Here is an 11,870-nt window from a genome sequence, read left to right as displayed (position 1 = left end):
GAGGTGTTGTAAATCAAAAAACAACAGAACAAGGCGGTGAAAATAAACACGTGTAGGTTTTATTTGATTATTTTTCCTATTTCAACTAATTCTGTCACAAACAAGTGAACTAATAGAATGTTCAGACGTTTTAATTTGAAGTGTAAAGACGCAAGTAGGTCAGCAGGGGGTGTGTGTTCTGCTGCCAATCCAGTATCAGCAAATAAAACTAAACATACCAGTAACACAACAACGTATGAATGAGTGGCTCCACTGGTGCAGTCGAATAATCTCCATTTATTAAAAACAGCAACGCTTAGAAAAGGATAGCAGTACAGTAAGGTGCCAGTTACATCTGAGACATGTTGCATTTCAGCTAGTGTTTGACATCCTTTGCCAGTGATGTCAAGAGTGAAGACTCTCTGTGAAGGATGTTCCAGTTAACAGAAAACCGAAAAGTATCACAAAATTACAAAGTACAACACAATGCATGGGTTACACAGGAATGCTCTGAAGGACCGCAGTGAAGAAAGACCAGATTTAGGAGTTTTTAATTCAAGTATTTGCATCTTGTTGCCCATTTTTAGATGTGCCACATGTTTTAGCCCAGGATGATTTCTCCTCTCCTGACTGAAATTTTAACTGGAGCTTGTCAGGAAGGTCCTGCATCACTTTAGAGGCTTTGACACCTGAAACGCAGGATGCCCACACAACTAGACAAATGAACTGGTGAGCAAGAACGAAGCGAGGGAAAGTCTGAGGGGGAGTTTAAGATTAGAGGGGACGCAGCGATACACTGATATGCTGCCACTGCTGGTACCAATATCACACATCACAGGCATGAGGCCGAAGGCAACAGTGGCGAGCAAACTGCAGCTGCTGAGTTTCGACTAATACAGTGGACGAGACGGGCTGATCTTAATTAGCGTCAAAGCACAGTCCTTGTTGTAGTGACGTTTTCTCTCTGAACAGGTTGGTGCTGCTTCTGTTACAGTGTCATTATCAAAAAACAATTCCACCTAAGCATATTTAGTGGGAAAATCCTTCAGTCTGAATGGGATGGAAAAATACTGAGGTGCTCGGTCTTTAAAACAATCACAGAACCTCCTGTTGATGCAGTCCAGAGGAATGTGAGCAATACTTTAGGAGAGCTACATCAGACTGCTGTGAGATGAGGTTAATTCATTACTGTGTGTAAAAGCAGAGATTAAATGATCTGCCAGAAACTCAGTGAAAGGCTCACGTGTCACTCTAGAGAGAAGGGGAACTTCAAACTCTGAGCTGGTTTAGAAGTTTCCCTACATATTCTAACTATCAGGAAATGCTTTCAGGGCAACATTGAAAATGTCTGTGCTGATATAGAGCAGTTTACATAATATATATATATATATACACACATCACATTTTCAAACAGCCTCAAATATTATAAATTTAAGGAGCCTGTTGGAAAAGAAAAGTTAACAAAAACAGTTATGGTGAGAAAACCTGACTCATGTGCCTGCAATGCCTTTTTTTGGGGGATGTGGATCTTTAGGTTTGCCGACCCATGCTCACTTCTTGAACACAACCAGGATCCTTAAATCTACTCGACACATCCGAAAAGTTAGTTAAGAGACATGAGTGACCTGCGATACCGTTCACTACAAAAAGAAGGAGTTAGACTCGAGATGCTCAAGTCCAAAGAAAAAGTCAGTCGTGTAAGGATTGATCAGGTTTGCCGCCAGTCAGTCGCTCAGTACGCTACGTTAAGGCCAGAGGGAAATTGCCAGGGTGGAATTGCACTGTAATCCCATGTTTTGTCAAGAGTAAAGTAAAACATACACTTGAACCAATAGATTTTTTAAATTAGTGTGAGATAATGGTTTGATGACTGCAGAGCACCTAAGTATTTGCACACACATTCTGTCCCACAGGTCTGCAGTCAGTGGTGAGCTCCCCCGTCCCAAACACAGACACACAGGGCTGTTCAGTCATCACTGCACTGCATCTGTCCAGGAGGGAGGACAGCCGAGGGAGAGTGGGACAAGGTTTCACCCTTGGCTGACGGTGACTCTTCTTTACAGTTTGCGTCACGGCTGGCCGTCGAGAACCCCTCCATCGTGACACCATCATCTCTGTTTACGAGCTTTCCAGAGCATCTAGCACTTTCATGATCTGCTGCTTGATGACTTTGGTGGCGTCGCCTGCGTTTGGTATCAAGTATCTAAGAGAAGGACGCGAAAGTAGATCAGTTAAGAGGAAACAACGGTGATAATTACATTAGAGATTCATGCAACAAAAACAATAATAGATAACAATTATTTATATATATTTATATAAAGAGTTTCATAGAGATCAGATGTCAAATCCTACGATAATGAATGTAGGTCTAACTCAGCCTGTGGCTCTTTTGATCAGGGCAATCTGCAAATGTTTATAAATGCCTTTAATAAAGTTGTTAATTGAAGAAAATTTTAATTTGTTAACACATTTAGAAAAAAGTGCTCAACCTCCTGTCATGCTGATGTTAGATGAGAGGATTGATAACACTCACTTCTGTACACTTATTAAGACTGGAACAAACCTGTTGCTTAGCTAAGATGTCGCTACAGTAACTAGCTCCCCATTAACCAAACAAGTTGTGATTTTTACACCTGTGTTTACGTACACATGGAAACCTTGAAACGACACAGGCTTGTTGTCTCCTTAGGTTTCCAGTCTTTATGCTAAGCTAAGGTGCTGCGGGCCCCAGGTCCATATTTAGGGCACGGACAAAAAAGTGGTGTCTGTGTTCTTATCAATGTATCAAATGTCTGAATAGGCTCATTTGATTTGACGTCCCCCTCCCACTTATCATGTTGTTGTTATGTGTGTTTTCACAGAAAACAGAACATATCAAGTGTAACTTTTAAATAACATTGAATTATTTGACAGACAAGAGAACTCAGTAAGATTACCAAATAAAATCAGGTGATAAGTGTCCTGTATAAGTAATACAGACTAAGAAGTTCATCACTGCTTTAAAGTCACACCCAATTACACTTGTTTCTCATCAACTGGGCATCAAATGTGAAATCTGCTTCTGTGAACAAGCACCTCTCAACTGCTGATATCTCCACTCCAGCTGAGTTGTTGCTGCCAAACTTGAACGTGATCAGTTCGGGGTGCTTCTTTTTGGATGTGATCTTCACCACAGAGTTCAGTGCTTGTCTGGATTGGATGTAGGAGAAGCCTTTCCTTGAGGCGATCTCCCTCAGGCAGTACATGTGAGTTGCTGTGATCAACAAGTGGCTGGAAACACAAAAGAACAGTGTGAGGGTTAAGATTCATGGATTCCTGAATTACTATGCATCTTGTAAATCTATTTTGAATGAAGTGTGCAATAGTCATGTTTTAATTTGCTAAGGCTTCTGGACCCATCATCAGTGATGTTCCTGGAAACGTCAGGTGTTTCAGGTCTTTAAGGTCTTTCAGCATCAAACACCCTCCTCCAGGCGACCCAGCTAAACCTGATCAGACCCCAGCTTGTGTCCAGATGGCTAGCTAGCTTGCAACCCATGTTTCTTCTCTTTTGAGCCACAGCCATCTTGAGGCTTTCTCCGGCACTTGTCCAGCGAACTGAAGGCTTTGGACAAGGATCGAGCGGCAAAACCCTGCATGACACTTTTACTGACTGACACCTTGCCCTCCATCCAGTTTGTTGACATCCGCTGACCAGTCCCCCGCTTCCCCTAAAGGCCTCTTCCAAGTGCTCTTCCCAAGGTACTGTTGGCTGTAACTATTACACAAGGATGATGTCTGGTCTCATAGTGGAGGTTACAATGTGATGGGGGAACTTCAGTTGCCTCTCAATGTCCACCACTAGCTGCCAATCAGCCAGGATGCCTGCAGATGGTCTTGCAGTGGGTCTTGGCAGCTCCGCTGCTCTGATAAAGGTGATTGCTTGCTTGGTGGGGTGGGATTGTTGAGCCCATTCAAAGCCTGCCCCGACAGCGATGGCCTTCAGGATTTGGTCATGCCTGCATCGGTACTGTCCCTCGCCTAATGCCTTTAAGCAGCTGCTCAGAATGTGCTCCATGTGCTTCTTCATTTGCTTGCTCAATACAAATCCAGCCGTGGAGGATGGGTGTAGGTGTCACAAGAAGAATATTGTATCTCATTCTATCAGTCATTCATACATTCGACTCACCTCGGGAACATGTGGCCAGTTTCTTTCACCTCATTACATGGAATGTGATGCTTTACATCTGGTTTGTTCATCCAGGTCTGAATGTTGACAATCTCCTTCCTGTCATCGTCTGACATGGACGAGCTGTCAATCTCATCTGCACAGACAAAAGACGGAGGTTATTCATTTTTTCAAAAATAAAAACTCCCACATTATTTGAATATTATTAGTCTCGAGGGTTCAGCTCCTTTTAATTTTCATTGAGAGTTTACCTGTGTCATACTCCTCTTCATCACCAATACTGAACACAGGTTTAACACCTCGGTAAGGTTTGCCGACACGGTCGCTGCTGCTCACGTGCCTGGGACATAAAGACACATCAATGCCTGGGATGGAAAGTGACATAAAGTACACATAACAGCAGGGTTGAACACAAATAGCAATGGCATGAAGATCTCCAGGCTGCAGTTAACACTCTTAGCCCTCTACTGCCTTGTGTTATGCTGCTGAAAACAAAGAAAGAGGTTAAGAGATGTTTCTACTGGACACCAGGAGTTAGAGATTAGTTCCTGAATGATATTCAGGGCTATTTAAAATCAATAAAACATAGTAATTATTTCTGTGGTGCATTTTAATTTTTCTTTAATAGCCCCGGCTATCATCTAAAAGAACAATGAGATGGAAAGACAGACTGTTAAGTGCATCTCCAAGCAAACAGCAGTGAGGCTGGGGTTCTCCCTAAACACCTCAGTTATTCGCACTAGAAAGAGACAGTGAGTTGTGGGTGTAAAGATGAGTCAATGCATCCTGAAAGGGCACAGCAGCTTCAACAGTGCCACCTTGAGAGCAGTGCTACATGTTAGTGAAAGCATGAGGACAGATCTGTAGAAACATCTTGTGCGCAGCTTGCCCACGCTGTATGGGAATGGGTCATTGGCAGAGATGCTGGTGCTAGGCATGCGTTATTGTGAAACAAGGTAAGTGTCCTACAGCCCCTCGCGGACCGGTGCGGGCCTACAGCTGGTGGGCATGCTGGTGACAAACGACTCAATGTCAGGGAGCTCTTACCGATCTGGAATCACCTTCTCTGGCCAAGGCAGATTGAAAGACATTCTAGCATGGAATAAGGCACAAGGTTTGGTAAACTTAAGTTAAAACAAAACCAAACAGCAAAACTTGATGTGAGTTACAGTCGTAACGATGACCTCATTTAAAGTAGTCTGCCCACTGTCAGTCCAGTGTGCAGACTGTGAAAGGCAGCAATGGTTTGTGAGGAAAAAACATGTGATATTCATCATCTGAATATATTGATTACTAATTTGAAGTCGTTGCTCTTACAAATCTAAATCATGGCAAAGCTCAATGTTAATGCCAAAACTAAACAAGTAGTAAAGGAAATGTCTGTGATGTAGCAGTGGTTTGTGGTATATTACCATGAGGGGGAAGTGGGACCTCACCTGTCTACAGGGGTGGAAGTATTTTCAATGAAGCTGATCATCTTCTCCTTTACGTTTACCGACTTGGACTTGAGAGCAAATGTCATTTTGTTGACCAGGGACTTCACTCCTTTGCCGTCTCCAGGGCTGCTGAGAGACTCTCCCTGTATTCCCAGAAGAAAAAAAGAACACAAATAAAGATATATTTAAAATGTCCATGTTTGCATATCTGTAAGCAACTATAGAAACAAGAGTGGGCAGTCAAATACAACAGAAAAAATATACAACACAATCCTGAGAGAAACTAATTAAGCAAAATGCCCTCTTGCAATTCATCAACATACCTCCACCTTATCCTTACACTTGTGTATTTATAAAAGAATTATACCCACTGTCCTGTTTGGCCTATTATTTTATATGATGCAACTTTTGTTAACTCTGACACCACCGTCGTTTCAACATCTCTGGCCACTTACATCAGCAGAGCTGAGGCTGCTGTGAGATCCTGATGTGCTGACAATCCAGTGGACGTATGAAGAGTCCAGGCCTTCCACATTAATGTCAACCAGATGCTGCTGAAGAGCTGAAATCACACAAATCTCTTTGAGTTTAGAATTCTTACCCATATCCCATATATCTATATATATATATCTCCCATACATGTCCTTACCCATAAAACCTCCTTTAGTGATGCTGACATATTCTTTGTTTTTCTGCAAGAGGATACAAAGATGTTAGATCATGCAAAAGTATGACATTTAAGGAAATTGGGCAAAGATGTTTGTTTCCACACAGACAGCAAAACAAAGGTCTATGAAGATTTTCATTCTTTTTCTCTTTTCTGTCCAGTTAATCTTCCTTCCCTGCCTTTCAACATCCCTCACCTGCAGGAAATGGGCCAACACCATGTTCATGTACATGTCCTCCTCCTCCCTCCCACTGCCCATGAAGCACAGGTGCTCTCCGCTAGCGATGGAACCAGACTCTAAAGACTGCTTCTGAGCATCCAGCAGGGATTTCACAGAGAGAGCAAACTCAGACGGATTCTGGAGCATCTGTGGGAGGACAGGAACAAATGTATTACTTCACATACATATTTCATATACATTTTCATACAGAATCAATATTGTAAATCGCTCACCAGGTCAGAGTCCAGGTGGAAGGCCGTGGACAGGTGCCCGGCGTTGTACTGCTCCGCAGGCCGACAGTCCACCACAAAGAACCGCACACCATCCTGAAGGTAAAACCCATTAGTATCACATCACACATCATATTCTCTTTCCAGCTTATCACATGGCAGAACTTCAAGTGTTAATAACGTCCTTGTTAGTTTAAAGGAGTGAAAAGTAACCTGGGAGTGTTACTGACCTGCTGAAGCTGGTTGGCCTGCAGGATTTCAGGGACAGACACAGGGAGACACAGGGCCTGACTCAGGTCTGTGTCTTCCTCTTTCAGAGCCACCAGGCTGCTACCAAACAGATTCTGATTCATCTGCCAGGGTACAAACAGAAAAGATAGCAAACAATGAATTCTCTTGTGCAGCCTCAGTCACCTCTTTGTTAACTTTGTCATTACAACCCTGGCTCTTATGAACACTAATCTGTGTGTATCCAAACCAAGATTCTCTATTTGCACATAGCACCTTACCTTTCTGAGCGACAATGGAGTCTTGCTCTGATAATACTGAGCCAGAGCAAACAAATCTTCAACGTCTTCAGATTCCAGGAGCGAAGGAAACGCTTCCAGCATTTCTGTGACAGAAAAGGCCTCGTTCATTCTAACTGTTTTAACAAGACACAGAGCAAATCCAGAAATAATAAAACAGGAAGCCAAACTTACTGATGATTTCCTCTTTGCCGTCTCCTTCTTGTGTAAGGATGCTCTCTCTGAAGGTTAATCAAACAAAGACAAATCAAGTATAAATCTTAAGTTCCTCAGTATGATCGTGTTTCTGTGGTTTTTAACAGAAGTTGCCTACTTGGCATTGACGAGCATAACTAGCATGATGAAGAAGATGAGGAAGGGGTCAGCCTGCTGGAGGTAGATGTCCCACAATGCCTGGGTAACATCAGGAAGGCAGTGACTGGAAAATATACTACCCAGCTACAGAGAAAAGACAAACACACACGTTTCAGACATGACTACATTTATATAATCTGTCTTAATCACAGGAAATGCCATGTGACATGAATTGTGAAGAAAAACTCACTAACCCAGTTGATGGCGTAGGAGTCAGGTGTGATCTTTTTGGTGTCCAAGAAAGAGCAGAGCTCAGGCTCGTGGTACTGCAGCAGTAGTCTGAACAGGTGGAAGGGTCGACCGTTTGGCACACAGTCCCTGAAACAAACACATTTTCCAGATATTAGAGTTAAAGTTTATAGGGCTATGTGAGTGGGACGAAAAGTGGGGACAACAATGTCCAGATGATTCACCTGGGGATGTATTTGTTCATAACAGCATAGAAGCAGTTGTAGAGGTCACTGCGGGGAAGCATAAGCCCCAGTAGGGGTTTGAGCAGGTGTGGCCAGCTCAGCTCTGGAGTGAAGGTGATGTTGCGGGACTTGCAGTAGAAAGTGATGACTGACTCAACATCAGACACCATGTCACTGCTCTCCTCCTCCGATAATCCCAGCTGATCTACACATGGAGACAGAGGGAGGTATTAGTTTTTTTTTTGTTATTTTATTAACATCTTGTACATATGCATGTGTCACATTGTACAGTGAAAAACCAAAAACAAGATTTTACATTATTATTAAAATACACTTGAAAAGAGTACTTCTTTCTGTAAACCTAGTTTTTTCTGAGACTCTTTCTAATAAGAGGTTTTCTATTTTAAGCTATATTAGATCCTGTTGTCAACTTGTCAAGGGCAGACTAAAAAGAAGTCATTTGATCTTCTTTAGATACCAACAGACTGCATGAATGAGGAAATGTTTGGATCTGTGTCCTATCTAATGACTCGACTTGAGATACATACTTATCAGAAGGAGCTGTAAACTTTATCATGTGGGTATTTTGTTGTCTAGGTTACATGCAACAATGAAAAGCCTCCTGGAAGAATTATCTTTATTGCTGTAAATAAATATTCCTTTTACAAGTTCTGCTTAGATAGCTGACCAGTTTTAAACGATGAGATCATCATTATTAAGTTACTGTTCACCACCTATCTTGGTTCACTGTATTTTTTTTCAAGCATTTCTATAAGTAAAATACCCATCTACAAACAGACTAATGATGTAGGAGCAGAATATTGTAATTACTGTGCATGTAGATCAGAAACTGCAAAAGCTCTTTTCGCAGTTTTTTAATCTACTCGTCCCTCTCCTACACACAGGTTCCACCAAATAGAGGTGCGAAGCATTCTTTAGTTTCTGTATGTAACATTTAAGGTAAAACCATCATTAAAGCAATACAGACAATACTCATTGTATTATCAATACTATTTTGCACTTTGTCATTGTCAAACCTTATAGTTTTCCTACATGATGACTGATACTTTGTATTTTGAAGGGGATTCACATCCCCATCACGTGCACTAACTACAAACAACTAACTACATTCGGTTCACGTTTGGGCACTGATTAACTACTTTCACTATCGCAGTTGCATCATTGTTTCAAAGAATTAGAGACACATGCATTTACTCACCAATCAGCTGTTGACTTCGATTATGAATGGGTGTCTGTTCTGGTAAATCCAAGACCCCGTCCCAGGGAGACAGACTGTCTCCTTTTCCAGAGACATTGAGAGCGATCTGATCAACACAAAACAAAGAAGTCACAGCTGAACATGCAGACAATGAGTGAGAAAGAGACAACTGATAATTAAATCTTCAAACAGTGTCTCAACTGCTTCTGCACTAATGAAAACCACATCTTCTAAGATGTAACTGTAGAGTTTGATAATAAATGCTGATTAAAATCCAACATCTGCAATCCAAGCAATGAACTAGTTTTTAACCAGATGATCATGATTGTAATCTGCTAAACAATCCAAGAGTTAGTCCGGTGTAATACTTTACATGTTCAAGTAAAATGAAAATGTTGCAGATTCAACAGGTTCACAAAGTTAGAAATGTTTGATGATATTCTTGGCAACTGAGTTTATACTGACTCAACATAAATCAGGATTACTTTTTGTCCACAACAAAATAACTAACAACATAGAATCTTCTTAAATTGGATAGTTCAAATTATGTTGATTAATTGTATCCACACAATATGGCCATAACTTGTGTCAACCAGCAAGTAAAAAGATGATTGTGTAATGAAAATCATTGTTTTTATTATATCCGAGCAAATACAAGTAACTCTTAAATTAACAGTAAAAAAAAGCTGCATGGTATTTTAAATTATTGAGAAATATATTAAACACTATATACAACAGATTATTTAATTACATAAAAAGATGGAATAGTGTTAATGAACCGATAAAATTGTCACCAGTTGAAATAAAGCAGTATTATCTGCTCTAAGAACCTTTCAGCATTTGTGCACATGCTTCATTGATAAAATATGTTGTAGGTATGTGGTTTCAGACAGAGCCTGACATGTGGGTGTGTCATCTGAGCAGAAAATGCTGGTCTTTCCAGTCTGTTGACATCTGCCTCACATGAGGTACTGTCACCGTCACAGCATGTAGACTATTAATAGAAGCATGACTGATTCCTAGTCATACAGACAAACATACCATCTCTAGCTTTATAAGTTGTAAACTACAGTAATGGTCACATTGTAAGTGTTCCTCACCTTCCACATCTTGGCTCTGTGTTGGGCTGAATGTTCCTGCACCTGGGTGATGCCTCTCTCCATCTCCATGTCAGAACCACCAGAATCCAGAGCATCGGCTAGATCCTGGTCCCTGAGGCAGCAAAGACAGCAGAGTCACAATATTTAAACCTTTTCCACAAAGTATCCATTTAACAAAGTTGACTTTTACCAGGTAAAAAAATATTAGATTTTCCTTTTCTGGTCATCTCAGAAAATAATGGGTAATGTATAAATGTTTTCTCTCTATTTTAATAACCTAAATAATCAACTCAAAATGAGAAAATAAAAACCTCAGAGTAGACAGTTCTTTTAATGAGGAGGTTTGCTGTTTTTCTCTATGTAGTATTACTGTTAATGAAATATATGGAGTTTTCAGTCACATGGTAGACACAACAAACCATTTAAACCGTGTCAGTGCACTCTTATAACTTCTGATCTGTACTTGGAATTACAATTACACTTTATGCAAACAAAATGTGATGAATACATAAATAATAGGTTATAGTTATGATAATTCCCCCAAACAGTAATACCTTGGGCCTGTCATTACATTACACTGTGGAATGTGCAGGACACTGGACTATTTAACAAGTGGTCTAGTAGAAACATGTTTATTATGATGATACGTCTTATGTCCACACTAATCGCTGACATGTCTTAACAGCTCCTCACATGTTTGACAGGTCTATACCGTAAATTACACTATGTAATATGAAGATATTTGAAAGCGTCGCATGAGTACAGCGCACCGGAGCTAGCTGAGGTGTGGGGCCGTGGTTCGGTTCGTTTAAAGCCGAGCAGAAGTCGACTCACACCGGCTATCAAGCTAGTTAAGGTTAGCTTACAGGTCGACACGCTTCAAATGTGGACTTGTGAAAAGAGAAAGAAGTGATGAAACGATACGTATTTTCACTGATCTGTTCCGAAGCTGCTTATTCATCTTTACCCGTCTTAGAGCCTCGGCTGTTTAACACAACCAACTTAGCTAATTATCATTAGCCGGCTAACTGCCGAACAGTAACGGTACCAAAGCGACGAGCATCCATCGTCAGCGGAACAGACTCACAACACACACACACGTTTAGCTGCTCTACGTGATACAAAGTCAGATAAACACAACCCTGGAGTTTGACAATTAAAATAACGTCTCTGTTCACATCAGTCCGATACGAATGGTCTCACCAGCTGCCGTGAAGCGCTTCCTCCGCGGCGTCCGCCATTGTTGTGTTGACGGAGACACGTCAAGTGCCGTCAACAGGGCCGGAGTGTCGCAAAGCGCTGTCACTGATGAGGTTTTTTTTCTTCTTCTTCTTCTTCTGCCTCTATAGACCGCTGACAAGAGGGCTTGGGATTTCTCCATTCTATAATAAATACATTTAGACTATGCTAATACAAAGGAATATGGGAGATGTTCAAGTTCAGAATGTTGTTTTCTTACAGTGATAACCAATTTCTAATATCTCAAGTGTCTCGTTTAAATTTTTTTTTAAAATTTTGAGTAAACCTTGTGAATTAATTTATATTAATATATATATT

General features: G+C 41.0%; 1 protein-coding gene across 2 annotated transcripts; it reads right to left on the bottom strand.

Annotated features, from left to right (window-relative positions):
• Positions 1-256: 256 nt before the first annotated feature.
• tbc1d23 (TBC1 domain family, member 23) lies at positions 257-11,623 on the bottom strand. 2 transcript variants are annotated; one of them, XM_034582480.1, is made up of 19 exons: positions 11,517-11,623; positions 10,314-10,425; positions 9,214-9,319; positions 7,995-8,199; positions 7,776-7,899; positions 7,541-7,665; positions 7,402-7,448; positions 7,210-7,313; positions 6,931-7,053; positions 6,704-6,796; positions 6,447-6,617; positions 6,233-6,275; positions 6,039-6,145; positions 5,584-5,726; positions 5,195-5,239; positions 4,399-4,487; positions 4,148-4,283; positions 3,055-3,249; positions 257-2,182 (listed from the first exon to the last, which is right to left on the bottom strand). In XM_034582480.1, the coding sequence occupies exons 1-19, from the start codon at positions 11,552-11,554 to the stop codon at positions 2,098-2,100; spliced, it is 2,091 nt and encodes a 696-aa protein (XP_034438371.1). In that variant the 5' UTR covers positions 11,555-11,623; the 3' UTR covers positions 257-2,097. The 2 variants fall into 2 exon arrangements, with proteins under 2 accessions (XP_034438371.1, XP_034438372.1); XM_034582481.1 differs by lacking the exon at positions 5,195-5,239 and having other exon boundaries at positions 258-2,182; positions 11,517-11,596.
• Positions 11,624-11,870: the final 247 nt, after the last annotated feature.

Source organism: Hippoglossus hippoglossus, chromosome 4 (genome assembly GCF_009819705.1).
Source record: "Hippoglossus hippoglossus isolate fHipHip1 chromosome 4, fHipHip1.pri, whole genome shotgun sequence".
Taxonomy (NCBI): Eukaryota; Metazoa; Chordata; class Actinopteri; order Pleuronectiformes; family Pleuronectidae; genus Hippoglossus; species Hippoglossus hippoglossus.
Note: the sequence above shows the minus strand (reverse complement) of the source record. Positions and strands in the feature narration are given on the sequence as shown.

Coding starts and splice junctions, on each gene's coding strand:
- tbc1d23 (XM_034582480.1), bottom strand. CDS start 11,554: ATGGCGGACGCCGCGGAGGAAGCGCTTCACGGCAGCTG. Junction 7,900..7,994: donor ATGAACAAATACATCCCCAG/GTGAATCATCTG, acceptor TGTTTGTTTCAG/GGACTGTGTGCCAAACGGTC. Junction 4,488..5,194: donor GAGAAGGTGATTCCAGATCG/GTAAGAGCTCCC, acceptor TTTATGTCCCAG/GCACGTGAGCAGCAGCGACC.